The 27,961-nt window shown below is 33.1% G+C and overlaps 3 protein-coding genes across 3 annotated transcripts; 1 reads left to right on the top strand and 2 right to left on the bottom strand.

The window, feature by feature from the left end:
• Positions 1,510-9,138, top strand: LOC109328458 (AT-rich interactive domain-containing protein 4-like). Its single transcript, XM_019561929.1, has 15 exons — positions 1,510-2,221; positions 2,303-2,494; positions 2,587-2,640; positions 2,817-2,905; positions 3,243-3,516; positions 3,606-3,662; positions 4,227-4,258; positions 4,455-4,590; positions 4,699-4,872; positions 5,939-6,505; positions 6,669-6,806; positions 6,880-6,978; positions 7,984-8,084; positions 8,174-8,264; positions 8,878-9,138. The coding sequence occupies exons 1-15, from the start codon at positions 2,063-2,065 to the stop codon at positions 8,971-8,973; spliced, it is 2,259 nt and encodes a 752-aa protein (XP_019417474.1). The 5' UTR covers positions 1,510-2,062; the 3' UTR covers positions 8,974-9,138.
• Positions 11,457-14,971, bottom strand: LOC109328577 (ATP synthase subunit O, mitochondrial-like). Its single transcript, XM_019562100.1, has 6 exons — positions 14,772-14,971; positions 14,268-14,318; positions 13,701-13,944; positions 12,462-12,574; positions 11,881-11,967; positions 11,457-11,786 (listed from the first exon to the last, which is right to left on the bottom strand). Exons 1-6 carry the CDS (start codon positions 14,877-14,879, stop codon positions 11,658-11,660), a joined length of 732 nt encoding a protein of 243 aa, XP_019417645.1. The 5' UTR covers positions 14,880-14,971; the 3' UTR covers positions 11,457-11,657.
• On the bottom strand, positions 25,195-27,049 carry LOC109327864 (probable E3 ubiquitin-protein ligase ARI10). The gene is made up of 2 exons (XM_019561038.1): positions 26,307-27,049; positions 25,195-25,412 (listed from the first exon to the last, which is right to left on the bottom strand). Exons 1-2 carry the CDS (start codon positions 27,023-27,025, stop codon positions 25,346-25,348), a joined length of 786 nt encoding a protein of 261 aa, XP_019416583.1. The 5' UTR covers positions 27,026-27,049; the 3' UTR covers positions 25,195-25,345.

The following is a 27,961-nucleotide window of genomic DNA, read 5'->3' as shown; positions in this document are numbered from 1 at the left end:
GAAATGGTGATAATATTATGACACATACATTACTTTTCCAAGAACTTGAAGCTTCTTCAAATCCACTAATAATTGATCAAATTTGATTTTAAATACACTTGGTCCGATTATATTGTTTTAATTACATTGGTCCAATAAATCTCTTAATTTCTGGCCACCTTGAATTGCATGTAAATATTATAAGTAGATCACAAAATACAACAAAGCTATCTATCACTACGAACAAAGATGTAGCATATTATCAATTAATAATAACATTAGAAAAAAATAGAATACTGAAAATATATGAGTTTTATATACTATTAATCTATTATTTATCATCGATTTTTAATTATAATTGACTATTTAAATGTACATTGAATAATGTAATGTTTCTCTATAAACTTTTACACTAATCTATACTAATAGATAAATGAAAAAAGATAAAATAATTATCATGAAGTATTTTATGTTTCTCTATTTTACCTTTTATAACTTCTAATTTTATGTTTATATATACTAATACTAATAAATATAAAATAACTACTCATTAAGTACTTTATGTTTCCCAATTTTAACTTTTATAACTTCTAATTTCATATTTGTATAAATTTCTATAATTTATCTATATCTATCTTTTATACTATTAATATAGCAAAAACAAATAATAACCACCACTATCACATAATATTTATATTTCTAAATTTATATTTTCTAGTTATTAACTAATATAAACTTTAATATATTACTTTCATTTTTAATATTAATATATCAATAATCTTCAATCTACTCTTTTATTTATATTTTCATTCTTTATTGAGTTTATATATTACATTTTTTATATTTAAATTATTTTTTCTTAAATAATATAACATGAAGTTGATACATTATATATAGAAAAAATACGAATGCGAGTCCATCGTGCCGGTTGACACATTTACTCTGGTCTGTACTTTTAATTTTGTGAGTGTCTGAATCTAGCATCTACCCCACCCACCCAACCAACCCAACAGAGCAAGAACAAAAAACTAACAAAGATGAATCTCAGAGTCAAATAAGCTACAAGACACGATAGAGATAAAGGGTTAACAATAAACTTATTGGTCTCAGAATAAATCAAACATTTGGAATTGAAAACTGAAACAAAGGGTAACATTAAATTAAACATGATGATGTTGTTTTTGCATACCCATCACAATCCGTATCTTATGTTATCAAAACATATCGAATCATGTGTGAATGAGATTTCCTATTTTATAATAACTATAAACTTTATCATTTTCATTCTCTTATTCTATTTCTTTTGGATTCATATTTCTTTTCAAAAGGGTTAAATTAATTAATCATTTTACATTCGTACATATATTACACTGTTTATGTTTTTATTGATGCATATGCCACAAAACAATAACAACAACGTGCGAAGGTTTTTAATGTTATTGGTTACTTTGACTAACACAAAAGGTTGTGTTGAATTTGTTTGAGACTGTGCCAAGACACAAAAAAGGTCTCTGTAATTTTTAACTTTTAATTTATTTTTCCCATTTAAGGTGTTTTATATTCTTTATTTGTTTTGGTTTGGTGGATGATAGAGAGATATTGAAAAGATTAATAATTTGTTCTAATCTTATCATATATATTACAATAGGGTTCCTTAATTTACTTTGTTTTTCACACTTTTTGGGCATTGCTTCGATTTGGGGGTTTGGGTTTCTCTTCTAATTTCTTTTCCTAACTGTGAATTTGACCATTTGGGTCGATGATTCTCCCTTCAATTTGATCTGGGTCGCTACCCTTTTCTTCAATCTCAAAAATTTCTATTGTTTTGGGATAAAGTTCGAAACTTTCATTATCATCTTCTTTATAGATTAATTTGTTAATTGAAAAGTTGTTTTGGGTGTTCTCTGAATTTTGATTTTCATAATAGTACAGTGTTTAGAGGCATTGTTTGCAGAGATAGGTTTTGGTGATGTAGCAGAAGCTATATTGGCTTATTTGTAGTAGTTTGTTATTTGCTTTTCTGTGAGAATTGGGGTTACTTTTTTGTTTTTCAAGTGGTGAAGTTTGGTTGTGTCATGCACACATGATGTTATATTCTCAGGGTTCATCAAGACATTGTAGGCTACTTGCTGTTCTAAGTGGTAAATCGGGTGACAATAAACAAAAGCAGAAGCAGAATGCTGCTTCTGAGGATCAACCTCTTTACCCTTTTCCAGAGCTTTCTTCCTCCGGCCGTCTTGAGGTGACTATTGGTGTTAATATTTGTTTTTGTTTAAGAAAAAATTGTATATGAAATGCGATGTTGACATTGTTGTAAATTCAGGTTAAAGTTTTGACGAAACCTACTGCTGATGAACTCGGTCGAGTAATTGAACACCTGCAGCCGGATTTTGTTTACCTGCAAGGTGAGCAGCTGCAAGGTAGTGGAGAAATTGGGCCTCTTGTATGGGATGATTTTGACCTGTCTGTACCAGAAGCCTTATGTGGATTATTTTCTTCCAAATTACCTAGTACCGTGAGTGTTATCTGGATAATATTCATCCATGAATGTTTCATATCGATAATTTACCGTTTGATGTCCAAACCTAATGCATGATGTTTTTGCAGATTTATTTGGAAACTCCTAAAGGAGAAAAGTTGGCAGAGGCTCTTCATTTTAAGGTTGTAGTGATAGCAGACAATCTATATAGTTTTGTTTCTCTTTAAATCAGATATGACAAATGTTAAACTTGGGTGCTTAATCCGAACTTGAAGATGCGGCACTACAAAATATGGGTTTTATATTTTATGTTCCTTTCGTATGAAATGTAATTTTGATAAAGTATTTTGTCTGACAGGGAGTTCCTTATACAATATATTGGGAAAATGAATTTTCAAAATATGCAGCTTCACATTTTCGTCAAGCTTTTTTCTCAGTGGCACAGAGGTATAGTCATCTACTATCTTTCCTGTCGCGCCTCCTGTTTTCTGTTTGTTCCTGGATAACAATTAGTTGAATGACTGTCACCACACTTCTTACTGATCGACTTCGAGTGCAAATGAAGCAATGACATGAGAAGTGTAGTGACGAGCAAATATCGCGAGTACTTGTATTTTGGTCTGTGTATTGCATGTAGCGAGTTTCAACAATTTGATGCAGTTTGTTGGGTCTCTTTTATTTACTTAAGGATTGGTTAGAAGTTACTTATTAGTCACTATAGCATGCCCTCGTGTTAAATAATATTTGTTTCTGATAATTCGAAATTTGATATTATCCTTTGTAGTACATCAAGCCATACATGGGATGCTTTCCAGCTTGCTCTTGCTTCGTTTAAACTTTACTGTGTACAAAACAATGTCTTACCTTCTAATAGCCAGAAAAGTGGTGACAAGCTTGAGCCACAAATTCTCGGGGACCCTCCCAGCATTGATATTAGTCCAAGTGAAGCAGACATGAAGGAGGAGGAGGAAGGTTTACCCGAGACTATTTCTTCTGTAAAAATATATGATGATAATGTAAACATGAGATTTCTTGTTTGTGGAGTTCCCTGCACATCGGTAAGACTGGATAACTTAATTAGTTGTCAAAAAATTGTGACCTATATGTTATAAACTGATCTCTTCTCCCGTCTCTTCCTCCCAAAAAGGATGCTTGTTTATTGGGGTCATTAGAGGATGGACTCAACGCTCTCCTGTGTACTGAAGTAAGTTTGTTGCATATGTTTGTTAGTTGTTCTTGGATTATCTGTTGTTTCTTTATGGATGCTAGATCACGCCCATTTTTTATACATAATTGCAATTTCCCATATAATTTGTAATATGGAGACCCTTATAAAGATTCATTGTAATTGTTATAAACTAGTCTGTAGTTAAATTGTCCAAGCTTTTGCATAATTAGAATTTGATCGTCATTATTGAAGAAAATAATTGAGTCTTATTACATTTTCACCATGCTTAGGAAACATAATCTACATAATAATTGAGGTAGATGCATGGATCAGTTTAGACTTATAACAAGGTCGACCACCATTGTTGTTCTTAAATTGGGTCTGGTTTCACTACTAACAAAGCCAAGTAACTGTCATCCAAAACCAATGACAGCTAAAAGATTCCATGGTATATAAATATTTCCATAAATCATTGGCATAATGAAAACCTGGTCTCTTCACTCTAATTTAGTAACTGTGTTCAGATATCTCATTAAAAAATTTAAAATTTTATTTTAGTTACTCATGCATGTTTCTCTGTTTTCACTGTCATTTCTGCAGATACGTGGATGTAAACTTCACAACCGGACAAGGTATTTGATGTTTGTGACAGTTTATACGTTGTGTTTTCCATTGTATTGTACGATTTAGTGGGTGATATGATTTTTAGGTGGCTGGATATTATTAGTGACAGTCAAAATCATCCATACTTGCTCTTATTTTTAGGAGTTTTGATCTTTTAGCACCGTTTTCGGTTTGTTAATTTTTTTACTGTTGTATATTTTGTAGTGCTCCACCACCACCTCTTCAGGCAGGAACTTTTTCACGTGGTGTAGTGACCATGCGTTGCGATATATCTTCAAGTAGTTCTGCGCATATATCACTTTTGGTGTCCGGTAGTGCAGATACTTGTTTTAATGATCAGGCAAGGGTGAATTATGTTGCCAGGGTTTGTCCTTTCACATATGTGCCTTTTCTTAACTTTTTACTGACACATCAGTTTTTTCTCCTTTCTTTTCGGGTATATCCTCAGCTTTTAGAGAACCACATTAAAAAAGAGCTCATAGAGAAGATTCAGCTTGTCCAGGCATTTCCTAATGATCAACAAAGCAAATTATCTTCTTCTGAACCTCGAAGATCAGCCTCAGTAGCCTGTGGATCCAGCGTGTTTGAAGTCTGTATACGAGTTCCTACATGGGCTTCACAGGTTAAATGTTGTTTCTCAAGGCTTCTGATGTTGGTTATAGCTTTCTAAAATATGCATGATCAGCTCTTAAAATTATTTTTGATCAATGAAATGGTTTAAATGAAGTTCCTTGCTTCCGGGTTTTAATATAATGACTTAGGTACTTCAATGAAATTGGTGTGCTGATGGCAAAAGGATGTATGGATTTGCAAGATGCTATACTGGGATATAGTGAATAAAGTAGGTAGAGTGAAAGCGTAAATCATTCCATTTCGTTGATTGGTGGGAAGATTAAGTGACACTAAAGATGAGGAGTCTGCAAATTGATACAACACTTGTTTATTGCATTAAACATTATCATAATTTCTTTGTTTACATCACACCCCTGTGTGATTGGTGGTTCTTGCGTTTCAAGATAAAGTTAGCTGAAATATTTTCTTAAACCTTCTCATCTGAAGGTCCTGTTACTGTGATACAGAGATAACTTAAGTCTGGAAATGACCAAAGAGCATTTCTTTGAGTGGCCTCTTTGACTTATTTCCGGTGTCTACTTTAAAATAAAAATAGCAAGTAGAAAATAAATGTAATTTTTTATCAAAATACTGAAGTCCCAGAGAGTGCGCCATATGAGCCAAGCTTAACAAACTTTGCACTCAACTAGTCACTTATCTCATTTGACCTTTAAAGAGTGTAACTGGAACTGTTTCTTTTCAAACTCGTATATCCTACCTAGGATTGGACCGGGAAAGTTGAAATGTAAAATGCAGCTAAAGATATTTGACTTATGCTTGTTATATATATTAGTTGATTGCAATATGTATTCTAGTCTGATTGTAGGACTAAAACATTATATTCATATCTTAAAAATGGATGACTAAATACTTAGATATTGTGTGGGAAGTTGGAACCCAAGAAAATAACATCTCCATTGAATAGGCTTGATCTTTAGGAAATTGTCAGTTGTAATGGCATGAGGCCATGAGCTTTATTGTTGTCTTCTTTTATTTTATTTTAGACACCTTTTCTGTATAAAAATAATTCCGAGACCATATCTTTTGACTTATTGCTTTTTGGTATTTGTTCATAGGTTCTGCGACAACTTGCACCAAATGTGTCATACCGCAGCCTAGTTATGTTGGGAGTTGCTAGCATTCAAGGACTGCCAGTTGCATCTTTTAATAAAGATGACGCTGAACGCCTCCTTTTCTTTCGTACTAAGCAGGAGAAAGAAAACTGTTCTAATGATCCCATTGTCTATGGGTATCCTAGTTGGCTGATGCCTCCAGCACCAAGTCGAAAAAGATCCGAACCATGCTCTAGAACGAAGTCTACTAATGCTAGTGGACTGGAAGTTGAGAATGTTGGTAGTTATAGACAGAAATTAAATTTGGCTGCAATGAGGCCAATCCCTCAATCTAATCGTCACAAGATTCTACCATTTTCTGGATTTTCCGGGGGTGAAAGATATGATGGAGATATTGGAAAATCAAATCAGCTACTTGCTCCTATTAAGCATACTGTTGTAGGCTCTAATTCAGTTCCACATAGGAAGTCTGTGTCAAACTCATTACAAGCCCATCAGATTATTTCTTTGAATCCGCTACCTATGAAAAAGCATGGTTGTGACAGAGCTCCAATACGAGCTTGCTCAGAGGTGATTTCCACATAATTCTCTTGTTAGTCTTTGCTACCGTCGTTGATGTCATGCTATTCATCAGCCTAACCCAGTGTCAGATTTTATATTACTGATGTAATTTGTCAAACCCGTGTCTAAGTTTCTATCTGTTTCCTTTTCTTCCTCGTACATTTTCTTGCAGGAGGAATTCCTGAGGGATGTAATGCAGTTTCTGATGCTTCGGGGACATACTCGTCTCATTCCACAAGGTGGGCTTGCCGGGTTCCCTGATGCTGTTCTGAATGCAAAACGCCTTGACCTTTTCAACTTGTATAGAGAGGTATGACATTCGATTATGGAAAGCTAACTGCATAGTAGTTTAGAAAGTCTAACTACAAAGCTTAACATTTCAGGTGGTTTCAAGAGGAGGCTTTCATGTTGGGAATGGAATCAATTGGAAAGGACAAATTTTCTCAAAGATGCGCAATCACACTTTGACAAATAGAATGACTGTATGGATTCAGATCTTAATTCTTTTTCTTTCCCTTAATTAGACATTTTGTTTCCTTGCAATGTATGCATAATACATATATACGTGTGTGTGTGTGTGTATATATATAGGCTGAGATCATTTCCCTCTTGCTGGATAATCATACATGAACCCTATAGGAATAATCCCTTAGTAATCCATTCTTTATGGGATATTGAACTTTTTTAGATGTTTCTAATATTTTATCCTTTTGTTCATATGAAGCATTTGGTTAGTCAACAACTACAGTATGGTATCCCCCCATTTAGCAAAAAATGCTTTATGGTATATGCTGTTTGCTTCACTTGACTTCATTAGGTTTAGGTGTTTGTGATCTTTTTCGTACATTTCCCTTCCTCTTTCTGCTTTTTGCATTAAAATTTCCCCTCAGCTTGTGTGGGAATTATGTAACTTATGTGTGCTTGGATCTGCTATATTGTTTTCTTCTTTCGTGCTAAGTTTACTAATTTCCAATGGCAACATAACAAAAAAAAACTAATTTCCAGGTTATATTTTATCTTGAGGATTACGTGATTCCTGACATGCAAGTATATTATAGTGGTTTAGCGAGTGCCACCATGAGTATATTAAACCCTATGACACAAATGCTTCCTAAGAGATGGAATATCTATGGAGCCAAATATGCAATAGTCAGCTAAAATGCAACTTACATGATCCTATGTGCTTTGGCAGGGAAATTAAGCCACATTAGTACCTTGTGATTTCAGTCTTAAGCATCGGAAACTCAGAATAGTAATAGAATCTTTTCAGTTGCATTTGTTTTACCATCTGGAAAAGAAACTCATAAAACTTTGTAGACAATCCTCTGTTAAGGAAACGAATACCATTTTGCTTTTATTTGTATTTTGCCAATTTTTGCTTTGTAATTGTTATGACTTTCTCAAACTTGGAACTTCAGAATATATCTTGGAGATCCTATATTCTGTGTAATCTTGTGGAGACATTAATATTTTCCTTTTGCTATCAGGGTGTTGGCAATACACTCAAAAGACATTACGAAACTTATCTTTTAGAATATGAATTAGCTCATGATGACGTAGACGGAGAGTGCTGCTTGTTGTGTCACAGGTATCTCCCTCTATATATCTATATATATAATGAAGGTCACTAAATCCTGTCTTACTGACTATTATTTATCTTCATTATGGGGGTAACAGTAGCGCAGCAGGTGACTGGGTGAACTGCGGTATATGTGGCGAGTGGGCTCACTTCGGCTGTGATAGGCGGCAGGGACTTGGAGCATTTAAGGTATTACTAAATTTGTCTATAATTCAACGCCTTTTTTAACTTAACGTGTAAATAATTGCATTTGCATGCTTAGAAAAGCCCTTTAAATAGATATAAATACCTTATATTTTTAAACCTTACTCAGTAATATAAGACATTCATAATGATGTAGGTTATTCTTTCTGTGGTATGATTGTTGTTGTTTGCTCCTTTGGATGGGTGATAATATTAGAAGAGGCATGTTGTGTTTTTTAAGGATAAAGCTATCAATTTTTACCTGCTTCTCAGCGACACGAAATCATAATAACTCTTCGTCGAATTGTTTCACTATAGCTCGGTATATTGGCATCAGGTCAAGTTGCACCAAATGAATTAATGATTGCAGTTTAGATCTTGCTTATGACATATATTTGAGGCATAGCAAAGAATAAAAAAAATTGTAATAAGCAAAGAAAAAAAATCGAATTCCATTTCCCAGATTATCCAGTATCACTGTATGTAGAATAAGTGTCCTTAAATATCCTAATGACATTTTTGCACATAGCTATGAATTGTAACTAAATGTGGGACAGACACAAAATGTGATATGAAAGTTTTATCTTAGTTGTTTTTGACACTTTATGATGAATGGCAGGACTATGCAAAAACCGATGGACTGGAGTACGTTTGTCCGCACTGCAACATATCGAATTTCGGTAAAAAATCCCAGAAAACTGCAAATGGATATTAACAGTTGAAGCTATGCTGTATAACAAAGTTTTTCCTTCATCACTAATGTATAATACCCAAAGAAAGAAACCTAGGAAAAAGATATTTAGAATGAATGATTTTGCTGAAACTCAATTAGTTTAGTTCTGATGATGCAAAGGGTGCCATTATTCCATATTGTTAGTTAAGATATTCAGTTTTATATTTGATACAGGATATAAGCATGTAGTCTAGACTGTGTACTATGTCTTGTGTTGTGTGTTCATTGAGCATATTTTTATATTTGAGAACTGTGTGTATGAGTTCTACTCTAGCCACATAAATGCATTTAAAATACTGCATTGCTACCATTCATAAATGACAAATGACAAGTATATTAAACACTATTTCCAATTTAAAATCCTTATTTTTAAGTGATATTCCATGAGTTTTAATGAAATTATTTGTATTTTATAGAAATCACTCTCTTTTTTATATATATTACATTAATTACTGTTGCACTAGAAATGAGGTTGATCTTTTAAATAAAAAAAAAAAGTTATGTTTGTAATTAAGTTAAACTAAATATATGGTATATTAAGGAGTTTAGTCTAAATAATATAAGAGTCAATTTTTCTTTATTGTGTTTTGGTTTGTTAAATGTATTAATAATTTTAAAGAGATATTGTTTAAAGCATCCATATATTATTTTGTAACGAACTAAAAAATAATGAAGAATTATTGATTCATATACTACTTTGAATTTGTTTTTATAATATAAAATATTTTTGTTTAACTTAATTTTTTTTGTTTAATAGATTGCATTAATCCCGTCTCGAGGGTAGCAGTGTGTAGGTGTAAAAAAATGAGAGGTAATATAAATAATTTAACTAAAACTCAAGATGTATTAGTGTAATTTACGCTTTTTAATTCCTTAACCAATTTCTTAGTCAATGCACTTAAATAGTAATGAACCAAAAAATAATGAAGAATTATTGACACATATACTGCTTTGAATTTGTCTTCAAAATATAACATATTTTTGTTTAACTTAATTACACATGTCTTTTTTTGTTTAAAAGATTACATTAATCATTTTCAAGGGTAGTCAATATAATATATATAAAAATTAGAGGAATTTGTATAGATAAAGAAAAATAAGAGATATTTTACATAATTTCACTCAAACTCAAAAGTTATTAGTGTGATTTACTATTTTTAATTCCTTATCCAATTTCTTAGTCAATGCACTTAAAATAGTGGTCAGCATTACATCCAACATATTCTTAGAAGGACATGTTTCATCTTTATCACACATGGCTTAATGTCAATCAGCAAAATCAGCTTTTATTGATAAAAAAGTATTTAAATATTTGATTGACATTTTATCTTGCAAATATTTTTCTTGATTCCTTATCTCATATCTGTTTCAAATAGGAATAACTCCCCCATTCCATTTCCATATATGCTTTCTAACCATTGCATCCCACAAACAAAACCAACTATATTTTATTTGATTAACTAATTAAATTAGGATTTTATTTATAATTACCTTCATTACTACATGATTTTGCATTAGTCTTGGAATATGTATTAGACAGAGAAGAAATAAGAAGAAAAGGAGTAATCAAAGAGACAGAAGGATAATTGGTCTTGTTTCTTAAATTCTTGTATTTTTGGATATCAATCAGAAAATTACCCCATTTACCATTGTATTTTTGGCCAAAAACAAAGCTAAAAGATAGGTTTGAAGTTTTTTGTACTACTAATAGTATTTCTTCATTTTTTTGTATAAGGAACTAATCACTTTCAGGGTGCATAGTTGTCCCTCCCAACAAGGTATCGCTCCCAGAAATCGAACCTTTGACCTTGTGGATCTAATCCTTATACCACTAGACCAAGACCTTGTTGATAGATAAGTTTAGAGTTGCTCTCCAAAACATAACATAATTTTGTGGTTAAAGTTTGGTTGTTTTTACTTCATGTTTCATCTTTAAGGAAAATTTACATCAGTTGTGAAGATTGACAATTTTTTTAATCAAATAGTGAAATTTTTAGAAATATTACCAAAGTAGAAGACATGGAGTCATGTTCTACAGACACAAGTTCCCTTTACCTTAACATTATTGAATTCAAAACTATTTTATTTAAACATCAAACAACTTAATTTTATTCACCGATAAGAATGCTGCAGAAAATATTTTTTCTGGCATTGATCTTGCCAAACTTTCCATCTTCAAGAATAACCATGCTCTCTAGATCCAAGACCAAAAGAATATCTAGAAAATATTAAGTTGATCCTGAGACACATAGCAAACCTTCATAATGCCAAAATTTGGCTGTTAATGTGATTCTGATAAATAATTAGCCATCCAGCTTCATTTTTTTTTGGTGTACATGTAAATATATAGATCATGATTATTCAGAAAGGGCCAAATCAAAACTTGAGGTCCAGGAAATGGCCAATATGAGCTCAATAAAACCTCAAAGGGCCAAATCAAAATTTATTCAGAAAGCCCTCCATTGTAACCAAAACAAAATATGTAATCAGACAAATTTAAATGATAATAGTGTTTAACAAGAAGCTGGAAAGAGGTAGCTTTTATTTGTAAAATGGTGGAATTGCATCCAACACAAATCCAGATCAGCACAAAAAATAATAACCAAGAATGTAATAGTTCTTTTATGAAACCAAAATGACACAGACTGTCATGAGAAAAATGTGTTCTAGATGTCGCCAATATTTACGGGCTCTCGGAGGATCCTCTCCATCTGTTGTGCCCTAGTTCTGATAGACATGTCAAAGACCTTCTGGCTAAATTCCAGCACTATACCACCAAGGATGCTTGGATCAATCTTAAAAATCAAAAAGAAAAAACCAAAGTTAACAACTTGAACTATAGGGTATATAAACAGGTGAGAAGCGGGGCACAGAAAAAAAAACTAATACCTTCTGCTCAAGATGCACCTTTGCCCCGGTACCTAACATCTCCTGAAGAGTATCCTTCAGTGCCTTCTCCTCATCGGGGGGAAGAGGCTGGTATTAAAACATAGAAAAAATGGATCAATTATTAACTGTTTGACGAGTATCATATATCCATTATCCAATCAGTCTTTCGAAAGCCATTGCTAATAAATTCCCACATGCAACAACCATAAAAATAACCCAGCCACCAAAATAAGTATTAGTATATAAACAGCTTAGCGTAACAGACATCAGGGTTAAGGAGCGAAAAGAGTTAGAATGGTGGGAGATAAACTGGTTATATAAACCCCACTTCGATTTATTTATTTTAAATGACAATTCAATTGAGATAAGAATGTTTTCGAAGTATTTCTGACAGATAACACATGGAATACTGCCTCTCCTAGTCTTTATTTACAACAAAAAACAGAGAGAAGTTAGCTGAAAGTATGCTATTATGTCTACTAAAGTTAATTCTCATAAGCAAAGAAAGTACACTTATGTGATAGGTTGCACTACTTTTTAAAATTTAAACATAAACTAGCCAATAAAGAACAACAACTTACAAAGACAGTGGTCACAGTGGCTTTCACTTCTCCCTTATATGCCATTGACAACTCCACAAACCTCTTTGCAATGGTGTCTATGTTTTTAAGCCTCAGATTCTCAGAGACGATAACTTCACAGCAAACAAATTAATTATTGATATATGACATCAGCAAAATAACGTAGCATGTAATTGCTCTTAGATTAATTTATAACTGTTGAGTGCTACAAAAAGGTCAGCCAAGTTACTGGTAGTCTTCCAATGCAACAAGAATTAAACATCCAAAGAAAGCTTGCGCCAAACCTTGTCTTTGAGGATAACCCCAAAATAGGTCAACATACAATAACATTCCCAAAAGAGCCATTAAATGATTAACAATTAAGAATTCATAAAGGAATTTTGATCGAGTCCCAAGTGAAGATTTTAGAATAATAATCATAATGTAAGTTTCTAGTTTCTAGACATTGTTTGCATGCCAGAGGGGGAACCAACGCCCGCGTAAATCCCTCTCTTGTCTCAAGCATATCTTTATGTGCAACAATATAAGAAAAACCACTGGCGATAAGAGAGAAAAAATACAACTAGAGGGGGGAAAGAATCCTTCAATTTAGAGAAATTGCAAAGAGTTAAAGAGACCGGAATGCAGGAACACTACCGACCTCTATACATATCATAACATACATGTAAGCTATCCCTATACCATAATGTATTTAGGGGCAAAGATACTCTTGAAAATGTGGGCTTCCACTCCAACAATAAAACCAATGTGGTATACATTCAATCTCCACACTGCTTCAAAAAGGATAAGTAGATGCCAACATAAAGGACATGAAGTTCCTTTTTCCTTCAATTAAACATAATCTATAAAACATGACACACCATTTTGGTGTCATGTCACATGTTGAGTAACGGCACTTTTACAGCCTACAACATCACTCATCCAACATGCATACAATTTAAAAATTAAAGTTTCAAGTTCCAATCCAACACAGCTATGATGTTATGAATTATGAGTCTTTTCTCTTCAGCTTTAAATTTTATATACATGCGCATGTTGTGTCTGTGACTCTGCGTCATACAATTTTTTTTAAATTTAGTGTCTATGTCATTTCAGTCTCTGATTCTTAGAACATAAGAACTTCCCTGACTCAAGCTGTTAAAACCATAAAGGTTGAACTACCTCGAATTTTATTTTTGTAACTTGCATGTAACAAGAACTTTGTCAAAATCATACTACAATATATGAAGCTTATCATACCAAGGAAGTTCTTCGTAACATCTGAAAACTTAGCTTCACCACAAATCTCCTGGATGGCCTTTACTCTAATATCCTTAGCAACAGATGGGTCCTTTGTAAAGTCTGAAAATTTAGCACTGTTTTTTACTGCCTCAGCAAATGCAAGAAGCTCAGACTCAACCTTTTCCACTGCATTAGCTTTCACTGCTGCAATATACAAAGCAGTGGCATAGTTTCCTGAACCACCATACAAAGCCTTCGGGATCTGAAGAGGCAAACAAGAACCAAAAAGATCATGTGAAAAAACTGATCAATTCATTGATAAAGATAAACTCAATGACAAAAAAACGTGTACAGAACCATTCAATTAGGCTTAAACAAAATACAATATAAGATGAAATCGTAACCTCTTCAAGAACAACTAAACCAAAAAAATACAAACTTAGTGCTTGAAGATTTATGTACAGTAATTGTACATTCTTTTTTCCTTAAATTTTCTTTCCTTCTTCTATTGATCATGACAAAGCACAATCCGTTCCATAGCAGGATGAAGCGCATAAGTGATTATGTTCAAGATATTCCATTTACCTTAACTTTCTTCTCCTTTTGGCCCGGAAGGTCGGCATAATTCCTGGAGGCCTGCACAAACGAAAGATGAGATGGAAATTTAAAATAAAAATAGAACACATATTCAGCCAATAACAATAGATTATGAAACATAATCCAGTGAACTGATTTCATTGTATAGCAATCCTAATCTCAGAACAGATAACACATTATTTTTTCCCCACAGCACAAGGTTACAAATTCTTACAATTCAAAGAGATGGCTCAATGCAATCGTAAAAGTGAAAAGTGAGTGAATTTTGTTCCAAAAAATACATAAAAATGGATAATTTATCACACACCCACTCATAAAATGAGATAAAAAATTATTATAAAAGAAACATGGGCGTTACAACATAGAAAAATATGTAAACTTCGAATCATCAAAAATATACAGGTTAATCGAAGAAATTGAAGATCGATTCAAGCATGGAATTAAAAACCAGGCGAAAAGAGAGTATTGGATAAGAGATTTAGATTGATTCACCAGAGAAGTAGAAGGAGAAATGAGGGATCGTTGAAGATTGGATCTCTGAGAAGAGAGGAACCCTAATTTGTTGAAGATTTCGGATCTGACTCGATAGCAGAGTGCCATATCTTCGGTCTGAAAACCCTAATTTTGTGAAGAATGTTATCTGCGTTCTCTTCTCTTATGTGAGTTTGTGTGCAAACACTTTTTAACGAAATCAAAACTTGTACCACTTTAGTTATGAATGCGAACTGCAGTAAAACGCTGCCGTTTTGGAATTGATACACGTGCTATTGTTTTTTAGTATCCTATTTTCTTTTTATTTTGTTATTAGTAAAAATTCTGATTTTGGTAATAAATGGAGATGATAGTGGACATCTGAAGGAGTTTTGGTTGTACGACTCAAGCTCAACTCCTCTATTTTTCAGTATTGGAATATATATGGATGACAACCGGATGAAACGAACATGAATAGTTTCCCATACGCATATTTAAGGGTAAGTAAGACCTAACTCATACTTAGGAATAAACAAGATCCAACTCATAGACTCAACCTAATGACTTAGGGATGAGTTTAACTTGTCCAAATAAATAAAAAAATGACAGACTCGATTAAAAGGGATAGATTCGTCGTCAAAAAATGATGAGTTCAAGTCTATGTTCTTGTCACCAGGTCCGTCTCTTATAGTTATATATCAAGAATAATTGAATATGTACCTATAAATACCTATTATGTTCAGCTCACATAACTCAAATACCTACAAACTTACCCAACATATTCACATCACTTATCATATGATTCTTATTCCTTACCATTTTTCATTGTTTACTATTTGGTTGATTCAATTAAAAATATGCATTATATAAAATATTTTTTGTGGCAAAGATTTTCGAGTCACAAGGAGTTAAAGATGAGCATGCAACCATGAATATTGATTGATAGAAAATTAGTTAATTTTTAGTTTTTGTGTACTTTATGTGAACTCCAATTTCAATTTTAAGTTAATAATTAGTTATTGTATTCATTTTTGTGTGGACTTTTGAGGATTGAGATGTTGTTGTCATTTCAGTTTTCATATGTTTTTTTATCATTTACGAGAATACTTCAACTTTTGTTGACACTTGATAGTTTAAATTGTTCTGAAATTTTCAATGTCTTCTATAATTTTCAGTCATGTGATTTGATAGTTTTTAGTTTGAAGGATGCAATTTACGCTTTGTAGTTTATATACTGATGTATGTGAGATGCAAGTTTTAGTTAAGTTTATATACAGATTGTGATAATTTTGGTTGTGCATGCTTAGAGATTTGAGAAAATTTACATTTGTTATTTTGTCATTTTCCAACCGGACTCATCCATATCTTGAACCGTCTTATTTGACTCATCTCTCACGTGTCACATCTTAATTAGGTACAGGTTCGGGTCAAAAATTGAACCAGACAATATTTAAGGACGGTTGAGGGACATGCTTAACCCGTCTCACGCTCACCCTCACGCATACTCATAATATTTGCAGCTACTTGTGCGGGTAAGAGATATATGTGGGTATTCAATAAATTTTTATGTAAAAATATATATTTATATATTTTTTAATAATCAATATAGAGTAGAGATCCACTTACTCCAAAAGTAAGTTTTTCAAATTTACTCTTCATTATAGTCATCAATTCTATGGGCATTTAATGATTTAGATCTACTTACTAATTCAAACCATTGGATTTCCCTAGAATTGATAGCTAGGATGAGGATAAGTGTATCCCTCCTCATCAATATATATATATATATATATAATGATTATTACATGTGTTGTGCAATGACTTATATCTCTAGCTAATAGCAATACAAGTTATCGACTTGGGCTGATGTAAAGGGGTTGGAGTAGAGGGCAATATATTTATGTTATGTAAACCTAATGTAACAAGGAGAAAAATAGTCAAACACTAATCTTTATTCTCTAATAATATATAGTGGTAGTCGCTCAACACTCTCGGGGACGTAGGCACTATTGGCCAAACCTTGTTACCAAATCTCTTGTGTTATTCTCTTGTCTCTATACTCTTTACTATTTGATTGTTTGCTTGTTCCCAACAATTGATATCAAATGACTCTTAACCCATGTGCCAAATTCGAGATGGGGAAGTTTGATGGAACTGGTAATTTCGGATTGTGGCAAATGAGGGTTAAGGATGTGTTGGCTCAACAAGGACTATCAAAGGCCCTGCTGAGAATAAACCAGATGGTTTAGATCAACTGAATTGGGAAGAGTTGAAGAAGAAGGCTGCACGAACCATACGACTCTGTCTATCAAATGAGGTGATGTATCATGTTATGGATCTGACGTCACCAACAGAAGTATGGGAGACATTAGAGAAGTGGTTCATGTACAAGTGTCTAACAAATAAGTTGTATTTGAAATAGAGACTCTATGGCCTGAAGATGCAGGAATGTGCTTATTTGAAACAACATCTCAACAATTTTAATCAAGTGATCAATGACTTGCAGAAACTTGATGTGAAGGTTGATGCAAAGCAATAATATTACCGTGTTCTTTACCAAATTCTTATATATAACACCTCAGTTATGTCATGCGACCTCCCAGACTCATACATATACTGAGCGTGTAACCGTAATACCTTAGTTATGTCATGCGACCTCCCAGACCCATATATAACTCAGCGTGTCACCCCCAAGCTTAAATACTCCCTGCAGTATTTTATTCCCCACAAAGGGGAGCCTCCCGCGACTCGAACCCAAGACCTCAGGGATAAATAGTCATTATTCACATGACTCGCTACCATTAAATACCCATGACTCATATGAATAATGACTATTTATCCCTGAGGTCATGGGTTTGAGTCGCTGGAGGCTCTCCTTTGTGGGGAATAAAATACTGCAGGGGGTATTTAAGCTAATGGGTGACACGCTCAGTGTATGTATGGGCCTGGGATGTCGCATGACATAATTGAGGTGTTACAGTGACACGCTCAGCATGTGTATTGGCCTGGGAAGTCGCATGACATAACTGAGGTGTTACAGTGACACGCTCAGTATATGTATGGGCCTGGAAGGTCACATGACATAACTGAGGTGTTACAAAAAAAGGCGTATAGCTTAATGGTAGCGACTCATGTGAATAATGACTATTTATCCCTGAGGTCACGGGTTCAAGTCGCGGAAGGCTCCCCTTTGTAGGGAATAAAATACTACAAAGGGTATTTAAGCTAATGGGTGACACACTCAGTGTATGTATGGGCATGGGAGGTTGCATAACATAACTAAGGTGTTACAGTGACACGCTCATGTAACACCTCTATAATGTCATGCGACTCTAGCTTAATGATAGCGACTCATGTGAATAATGACTATTTATCTCTAAGGTCATGGGTTCGAGTCGTGGGAGGCTCCCATTTGTGGGGAATAAAATATTGCATGGAGTATTTAAGCTTGGGGGTGACACACTTAGTTATGGATGGGCCTGGGAGGTCGCATGACATAACTAAGGTGTTACGATGACACGCTCAGTGTATGTATGGGCCTGGGAGGTCGCATGACATAACTGAGGTGTTACAGTGACACGCTCATGTAACACCTCAATATTGTCATGCGACTCTAGCTTAATGGTAGTGGCTCATGTGAATAATGACTATTTATCTCTGAGGTCATGGGTTCGAGTCACGGGAGGCCCCCATTTGTGGGGAATAAAATACTGCAGGGAATATTTAAGCTTGGGGTGACACACTTAGTTATGTGTGGGCCTTTTTTTTGTAATACCCCAGTTATGTCATGCGACCTCTCAGGCCTATACATATACTGAGCGTGTCACTATAACACCTTAGTTATGTCATGCGACCTGGTCTAGCTTAATGGTAGCGACTCATGTGAATAATGACTATTTATCCCTGAGGTCATGGGTTCGAGTCGCGGGAGGCTCCCCGTTGCGGGTAATAAAATACTATAGGGTATTTAATCTTTGGGGTGACACACTTAGTTATGTATGGGCCTGGGAGGTCGCATGACATAACTGAGGTGTTATGGTGACACACTCAGTATATGTATGGGCATGGGAGGTGGCATGACATAACTGAGGTGTTACATTATGAACACTTGGTGACAACATTGACGTACGAGAAAGACTCAATCAAACTGGACGCGATCACATATGCACTTTTGTCCCACACTCAAAGAAGACAGAATGTAGGGGAATGGTCTCAAGGTGATGGTCTGTATGTGAAAAGGAGGCAAGTGTGTGGGAGGAGACAAGGCAGAGGAGGTCACGCCAAAGGGAAAATACCAAATTTCAGGGGCAGAACACCAGTAGAGTGCTATAAGTGCAAACATAATGGGCATTACAAAAAGGATTGTCCCAATGAATGGAGTCCTAGCAAGTTGTTGGGGAAAGATGGAGTATCTACATCTGCAAATGTTGCACAGAAAGATGACTCTGGTTACAACAGTGAAGTTGATCTACTATCTGTATCATCAAATCATTGTATAGATGAGTGAATACTTGACACTGGTTGTTCCCGCCGTATGACACCAAACAGAGAATGGTTCACCACATACAGGACATTCAATTTTGGTTTCGTGTATCTCGGAAATAATAAAGCATGTGAAATTATTGGTATGAGAGAAATCAAAATTGTGATGGATGATGGTGTAGTGAAGATGTTATGTGAGGTTAGGCACATACCAGATTTGAAGAAGAATTTGGTTTCTTTGGGGACATTGCAGGCCAAAGGGTTTAGCTATAGAGCTGATGGGGACAGTGATATTCTTCGAGTATGCAAAGGTGCTCTAACTGTGATGAAGGGTAAAAGGACTACAGAGAACACTTACAAGTTGTTAGGGAGAAAAGTTGTAGGTGGAGTTGCTGGAGTGGCTGCAGATATCTCAATAGATTCAGACCATGGTGCTACAAAATTATGGCACATGCGTTTGGGACATATGAGTGTGTGTGGCATGACATAACTGTTTAAAAGAGGACTATTGAGGGGAGTCAGCAAATGCAAGTTAGATTTGTGCAAGTGGTGTGTGCTTGAAAAACAGACACAAGTTAGTTTCAAGGCTGACCAACACAAGACTCGGGGCATTCTAGACTATGTCCACACTGACGTATGGGGACCCACTCAGGAACCATCCCTAGGAGGTTCTAGATATTTTGTTACCTTCGTTGATGACTTTTCTTGCAAGGTTTGGGTATATTTTCTGAAGCATAAGACAGAAGTCTTTGCCAAGTTCAAAATTTGGAAGGCAAAGGTAGAGAACTAGATGGGTAGGAAAATTAAATACATAATGTCAGATAATGGTATGGAGTATAAAAACTCAGTTTCAGAAATTTTGTGAGGAACATGGCATTCAGAGGCACTTTCTAGTGAATAAGACTCCTTAGTAGAATGTTGTTGTAGAGAGCATGAATAGAACTCTTATAGATAGGGCCAAATGTATGAGACTGAATACTGGACTTTCCAAAGGATTTTGGGCAGAGGCACTTAGTATGGCATCCTATGTCATCAATAGATCACCATAGGCTTCATTGGATGGTAAAGTTGCAGAAGAAGTATGAACAAGTAACCTAGTCAATTATAATATGTTACACATATTTGGTTCTCGTACTTATGTACATGTATCGAGTGATGAACGATCTAAACTTGATCCTAAGTCAAAGATGTGTATCTTCATTGGATATACCAAAGGTGTGAAGGGGTTCAAGTTCTGGGATCCAGTTTCTAGAAAGGTGGTGTTGAGTAGAGATGTAGTGTTTGATGAAGATTTTATGATGAAACAGACAGTTTTGACAGAGGTTCCCATGCCAAATGGAGAGACTTTAGGATCAAATATGATTCCAGTGAGCAATGAAATGGTTCAGGTCAATAAAGGCAAGGAACCATGTACTAGTTCAAGCCATGATGATTCTCAGGCGGAGTGTTCAGGTGTGCAGGAGTATCTACTTGGTAGAGATAGGGATAGGCATCCTATCAAACCTCGAGAAAGATATAGCTTTGAGGATATGGCTTCAATTGCTCTCCATATCAGTTCAGGAGATTCATGTAGCTTTCAAGAGGCAATAAACAGCCAGGAGAAAGAACAATGGATGGGTGCCATGATGGAGGAGATGTAGTCTCTACAGAAGAACCAAACTTGGGAGCTTGTCTCATTGCTCCCATACAAGCGTGCAATTGGGTGCAAATGAGTGTACAAGAGGAAGCCATCAATATTAGAAAAGGAAGGGGAAAAGTTCAAGGCTCGTCTTGTAGCAAAAATGTATTCACAGCAGAAGGGGGTCAACTACAATGAGATTTTCTCCCTAGTGGTGAGACACACTTCTATCAGGGCAGTGTTTGCCTTGGCAGCCAGCCGGGATATGCACTTAGAACAAATGGATGTAAAGACTGACTTTTTCCATGGTGAATTAGAGGAGAAAATTATGACACAACCAGAGGGGTTTAGTGTAGCTGGACAGAGTCACTTGGTTTGTAAGTTGAGGAAGTCTCTATATGGGTTGAAGCAGTCTCCCAGATAGTGGTACAAACGGTTCGACACTTATATGTTAGAAGCTTGTTTATAAGCTTGTGAGTATGAATGTTGTGTTTATGTCAGAAACCTTGACGATAGTTCTTTTATTTTTCTACTACTTTATGTTGATGATATGTTGATTGTTGCTAATCATTTGAGTGATATCAATGAGGTGAAAGGCATGCTAGGTAAGGAGTTTGACATGAAAGATTTAGGGGCTGATAGGAAGATTCTTGGAATGGAGATTCACAGGGATAAGAGAGGTAGAAAACTATGGCTCTCCCAACAAAGCTATGTTGAAAAGATCTTAGAGAGATTTGATATGAGCAATGCTAAAGTAGTGAGCACTCCATTGGCACATCACTTCAAGTTTTCCCTAGATTAGTGTCTAAATACATATGAAAAGAAAAAAATACATGTCAAAGGTTCTATATGTCACTGCAGTGGGTTGCTTGATGTATGCTATGGTTTATACTAGACCGGACTTAACACAAGCAGTTAGTCAAATATGCAAGTACATGTCAAAACCAGGGAAACAACATTTGGAAGCAGTCAAATAGATTTTTAGATATTTGAAAGAGACTACAAGTCTCGGTATCATGGTTTAAGGTATTTCCTCATCATAGTAAAATGTTGACATTTGTCTTTTACTTTTTATTAATAAGATTATTTTCCTCTTTTACCCATAAAACTCCAAAGACAAACCTTACATAGTTGAAAATAATTGATCTTATGCTCAGTGATTGATGCACTGAACCGCGGAAGCTCTAGCCTTCTGACCATTCCAGACCTTCAAAGCAAAGATACAATCTGAAGAAAATAAAACTCAAAGACCTCTATTTACTAATCTTGTCATTGATAGAGGAAAGAGTACCACAAACCCTAGAACAAATAATCACATTCAGAGCTTCAGTTTTTTCGAAGAGGAAAGTAGTGTTTTTAATAAAAAGTAAAAGAAAAATGTCAAAATTTTATTAGGTGCATGGGTAACTTTGGATAATAAATTAGTCTAACCATAGTTAATGAATAAATCACTTTTCATGAAAGATCAATCTAACCATGATTTATCGATGGTGACAATGTGATTAATGAATAACTCTGAGTTGGGAATATAATTTAATTAACCCTTTTTTGTATATATATACACACACACTATGTTTTCTTATTAAACTATAAAAATACTAAGAAAATTTTGTCATGGTTTAATTGGAAAAATTCTATTAGTTTCTCGAATTACTGTATGAGTCAAATAGATTGTATCGCTATGCATTTGTAGGTGTCTTAGAATGTATTCTGCTGATTTTAAGTACATTTTATACTATTGTAAATAACATTTTTGGTTTATAAAAAATACTACAAAACATTGTTACATGAGAAAGATTTGAGAAATATATTGTCACACTTATTAAGAGGGACAATCACATATCTAAAAAATGATTAGTTATTTACCTATAGGGTGATGATATCATTATTTACCTAAACCCCCTTCTTTTTTATACTTAAAGCAAACTACCCCTATATATTACACTAACTACTCATGCACAATATTTAAGTGTGATATTTTAAATAAAAAAGAGAGATGAATGCAATTAAGTTAAATAAAATATATTGTATTATGAAGACAAATCTAAATAGTATAAAAGTCAATGTCTCTTTATTATTTTTGCTTCATTACAAAATGTATCGATAATTGTAAAGAAATATTGTTTAAAACTTTAAATCACTCTTATATTATATTATAACGAACCAAAAATAATGAAGAACTATTGAGTCGTATGCTATTTAGATTTGTCTTCATAATATATCATATTTTGTTTAACTTAATTATATTTATCACTCATTTTATTTAAAAGATTATACTTATATCTCGTAATCAATACAATATATAGGGTTTATGTATGTGTAATATAAAAAGGAATAAATGATTTGTATAATTTTAGAAAATGTATATAATTTATTCCAAACGAAATGTTTAAATGTTTAAATCTGATTGTTTCATATATTGAATATTTACAAAAAGGAAGCATGTGGTGTTTAAAAGGTTATCAATGGCTCAAGCTCTAAGAAGGTTAAAGGCTGTCATTTCTCTTTCAGAGAATTCTTCCAAGCTCTGTGACATATCAATCATATTCCAAGGCCCCTAAAATCAATGAGATTATCTGGAAGCCTCTTATCAGAGGTTGGGTCAAGGTGAACACTGATGATATTGCTGAGGGAGCTTCAGGTCATGTTGGTGGGGGAGGCATATTCAGGAACAATAATGGTAAATTCATGGTTGCTTTTGCTAACTACTTCAAAATACAAGATGCATTGTTTGTTGAACTTCATGTTGCTATATTAGCAATAGAATTGGCTCATAAAATTGGTTGGAAAACTTTGTGGCTTGAATGTGACTCTACGCTAGTGGTAGACATATTCAAAGACAACGCAAAGCCTCCACGGAAGCTACTGAATAGATAGTTGTTGTGCAAAAAATTAATTTCCCAAATGAACTTCTCAGTATCTCATATTTATAGGGAAGGTAATAGTTGTGCAGATAAGTTGACAAATTATGATATCTATACTAAGTCATATTCTTGGTGGACCTCTACCCCAAGCTTCATTCAAGAACATTGCTATAGAAATGGTTTAGGACTTCCTAACTATCGATTCAAAAACTTGTAATTAGGTTCTTATGTCCTTATAATAGTTACTTCTGCTAATATATAATTATGGTAGACTGGACCTTTTCCTTAAAAAAATAATCTTACTCGACCAAAAATTAAGAGCTACTTCAATTCATACATTTGAACAACATGAAAATATTTGTCAATCTATCATTTACTGCCGCAAACAGTGGTGAATTATCTTGGGGCAATTGCCCCCCTGAATTTTCCCCCCTCAAATTTGTTACATTATATTATTATTTTTACTTTTTTCAAATATATTTTTTTTCTTCTACATACATTACTTATAAAAATTATAATTAATAGACAAAGTTCTCTTGCTTGTATAAATATTTATGTTGTTTATAATATTATTTCTTCAGTTGAGTTTATAATGAGTTTATACTTATGAAATAGATAATAAAAATCATATATTCATTTGAGAAAAAATCAAATAAATTTTTATAAATCTTTTAATATTGATAACAAATACTATCGTATGCATTTAAATGAGCAAAAGAATATTAACTTGATATATCAATGTCGATATTTTATTGTTGGTGTCATTAGTCATTCATGTTTAACAAACTATCAATCATCTATAAATTAAGTGCAACTTTGATAATATATGAAAAATAATGCATATTATTTGTTTGATCTATTTATCTATCTTATCTTAATTAGTATGATTTAGCTACTACAAAATGATCATTTTCAGAAACAAAAACACAAACAAAATTATACAGTACGATAGAAATTGAATTCCTTGTACACAAGATGATGGTTTATATTAAAGATGAAATAGCTGAAAATTTTACTACTAATTCAATTATCAATGAGTTTAAGTTTTTAAAAGTACGAAGAGCAACACTTTAAATAAATATACAATGTTTTTATATTTTTTGTTATTTAATTAATCTAACTTATAAAGTGTAATTAAATATTATTATTCCTCCCAAAATTTAGGTCAAGATCCTTCCAAAATCATTATAATAAGTTTTTAGCAACTTTTTAATATTTTTACAAATCCAACTTTTCAATTATTATATAATTCAAAACCATGTGCTAATTCTCTCTAATAAATTTCATTCTCATTGGTCTTCATTCCAAATCATTTAAGAACATGACATGAGAATAAACTAGACTACCTTAAAATGAGATAGGTGATGGTTAGCACTTATGAATTCATGGATTTCATTGAAACCATGAAAAAAAATACACATTAATCCGAAATAACTTAAAAACCATTGAAAAAATCAACCATCAAACAAAGAAAGTGTGCTTGCAAAGATGAAAATAACTTCATCCATTACATTAAAGTTTCTTCTCCCTAGCCTTATCAAAATCAAAATTCTTTGCATTTTTTCCTAATATAAAATCATTACTTTCAATAAGTGTTTATTTATTCCTTATTTAGAAAACATGAAGGCTTATTAACAAGAATGGAGAAGATTGAGGGAGTAGCTTTTACCGCAGTGGTAACAAAAACTATGATGGCACCTGCAATTACAGAATATAATAAAAAATAATTAATCTAATTTATCATAAATCATTATGGAGAAAGATTATGATAGTACTGCCCTACCATATATAAAATTCCAACTAAATGGTAAATGAGAAAATATTGTATGCATCAGTTGTGCAAAAGTTTTTTATACTATGGCCAAATCTTATATTATAGATGTGTTATTCTTAAAAAAAAATGTTGGATGATTCAGTAGTAAAAATTTTTTGCATATATTTTAGAGTAAATAAAGTATTGTGATTCCACAATCTTTCTCTAATTTAATGTTACTCATTAATTTATAGTCTTAATAAAGATATAAAATCTCTAGAAGGTCATGAAAAAACTTTTTAGATGATGTCTAATAGTAATAACAAGCACTAACTAATAACATTAGAATTATTCATTACCTAGTTATCACCAACTAATTCATTTCTAGTATTGTTACAAAAGTCCACCCAACAAATTAAATAGTATCTCATAATTTAGTTTGGTTAACTTCATAATAATGATTTATTTAAATCAAATTTCAAGCATCCATATCAAGTTCAATTCAGCTCGATTAAAGTTCATAATATACATATATATATATACACATATAATCTAACTATTTAAAACTTGGTTTAAGTTTTGTTTCGTACTCAAGTTTGGTCCATTTATTTAATAAGTTTAATTTTTAGTTAAATAATAAATCAAGTTTTAAATGAATGTTAAGTTAGTTTTAATCATTGTTGATACAAGTATTCAATAAGTTTAGTTTCTAAAGGAAGAGATTTTTTTTTTTCATCTTATATTAACTATGAAGAATTAGATGAATATTAATCTGGTTCCAATAATTCAACAAAAAAACATTATATACTTGTGAGAAGAATGAAAGAAAGAAAACCAACCTGCATCTCATGTGATTGCAGCCACCATTCCTCTCAACATAACGTTTACAATTTGGACACCTTCTCCAGTTTCTTCTCTTAGCTAAATCCTCCATCAAATCATCTTCTTTATTCTTCATCCTTTGAAACTTTTCACAACTCAATTTTGCATGCCAAGGAGCTTTACACTGAACACAAATGTTTCTCTCACAATGTGAACATTTTGATTCTCTAATAACCTTTCCTTTGTTACCATTATTGATTAACAAAGCTGAACAATCATTGAAAGGACAATAAAACTTAACATTCTCAGGAATCACTGATTCACTTAGGGCATTTTCCCACCACACTGATACTTTGTTTGGTAGAAAGGTTTTGCAGTATTGAGGATTCAACACTCCAATGCACCCTTGCTCAGGGCACATAAGGTTCAATACATTGTCTTGGAGCTTTGAAACTATGTATTTAAGAGTGCAATTGGTGCAGTAAAAATGGTTGCAACCCTCAATATTTAAGGCATCACTTTGAGGCTTTGATTCAAAGCAAATTTGACAGATAAAAACTGGGATTGATCCATTTAGGGCAATAGGGGTATCATTATTTAACTCTAATAAGCTTTGTTGAAACAAATCTATGAATGATGGAGCAATAGTACTACTACTAGTAGAGGGTTTTGAAGGCTTTCTAACATTTGTTATAAGTTTTATGGGGATACAAAGCTTACAAACATTGTTACCCATTTTGCTGCTTGTTTTACCATATCAGGGTTCATGCATTAATCTGCATTAAGGATAAGGTGGCACTAAATGAATATAGAACTAACAAGCAAAAAATAGCCTAATATTTTGGGATGGGAGAATAATTAGGTTGAATGGGTCATAATTTGTTTTTATCATTAAACAGATTTATGAATAATTTTGGATATAATCATCCACCAATTTATAATGGAATAGTAGTAGTGTAAAAAGTAAAAAAAGGTTAACACTGGTTATGGTTTTGTTCACTGTAATATAAAATTTGCTAGATACTTCTAAGTTGTAACATATTCTTGTATTAGTTCTTATGGTTGATAATTGATTTATTTATTAGAAGAGAATAATGTATCTCCTCATATTAGGATATTAGGAGATAACTTATCTCCTCTAGCCAGTAAAAATGTGATATGTGTGATTTTATGTTTATTTTTAAAAATATTTTTATAGAAAATGATAAAACATGATACATGCAGATGGAGATAACTTATCTCCTTATACCCGGACATACTTCATACCCTTGTTAGAAATACAGTGATCTTAATTATTATTACCCAAAATATATTATCTTTAAATATAAATTTAATCCTTATAGTTTTTCATATTTTATGGAAAAGGAATCAATTCTTATGGATTTTGAAAGTGTATCACTTATCAAACTTTTAAAATATAAGAATCAAACCTTTTGAGAAAGTATAAAGACTAAGATTGTGTTTTTTTGTTGTATATAAGAGTTTAAATTTGGGGTGGCATACCTAGAGAATCTGAATTTAGTGATTTTAATGACTTCACTAAGTCTAGCACGTTGAATGATATCTCACCATTTACATTTTAGATTATGTTTTGATTATATCTTTATGGTAAATTATCTCAATATTATATATAGACAAATTTAATAAAGCAATGAGGTTTGCATATCACATT

Source organism: Lupinus angustifolius, chromosome LG15 (assembly GCF_001865875.1).
Source record: "Lupinus angustifolius cultivar Tanjil chromosome LG15, LupAngTanjil_v1.0, whole genome shotgun sequence".
NCBI lineage: Eukaryota > Viridiplantae > Streptophyta > Magnoliopsida > Fabales > Fabaceae > Lupinus > Lupinus angustifolius.
This window is presented reverse-complemented; position numbering and strand designations above follow the sequence as displayed.

Excerpts from the sequence above, each read along its gene's own strand:
- LOC109327864 (XM_019561038.1), bottom strand. The coding sequence starts at position 27,025 with ATGGGTAACAATGTTTGTAAGCTTTGTATCCCCATAAAACTTATAACA. Across the intron at positions 25,413-26,306 it reads TGCAATCACATGAGATGCAG|GTGCCATCATAGTTTTTGTT; the intron begins GTTGGTTTTCTT and ends CTGTAATTGCAG.
- LOC109328577 (XM_019562100.1), bottom strand. The coding sequence starts at position 14,879 with ATGGCACTCTGCTATCGAGTCAGATCCGAAATCTTCAACAAATTAGGG. Across the intron at positions 14,319-14,771 it reads TTTCTCCTTCTACTTCTCTG|GCCTCCAGGAATTATGCCGA; the intron begins GTGAATCAATCT and ends TCGTTTGTGCAG. Across the intron at positions 11,787-11,880 it reads AGGTGCATCTTGAGCAGAAG|ATTGATCCAAGCATCCTTGG; the intron begins GTATTAGTTTTT and ends TTGATTTTTAAG.
- LOC109328458 (XM_019561929.1), top strand. The coding sequence starts at position 2,063 with ATGATGTTATATTCTCAGGGTTCATCAAGACATTGTAGGCTACTTGCT. Across the intron at positions 3,663-4,226 it reads ACGCTCTCCTGTGTACTGAA|ATACGTGGATGTAAACTTCA; the intron begins GTAAGTTTGTTG and ends TCATTTCTGCAG. Across the intron at positions 6,979-7,983 it reads CTTTGACAAATAGAATGACT|GGTGTTGGCAATACACTCAA; the intron begins GTATGGATTCAG and ends TTTTGCTATCAG.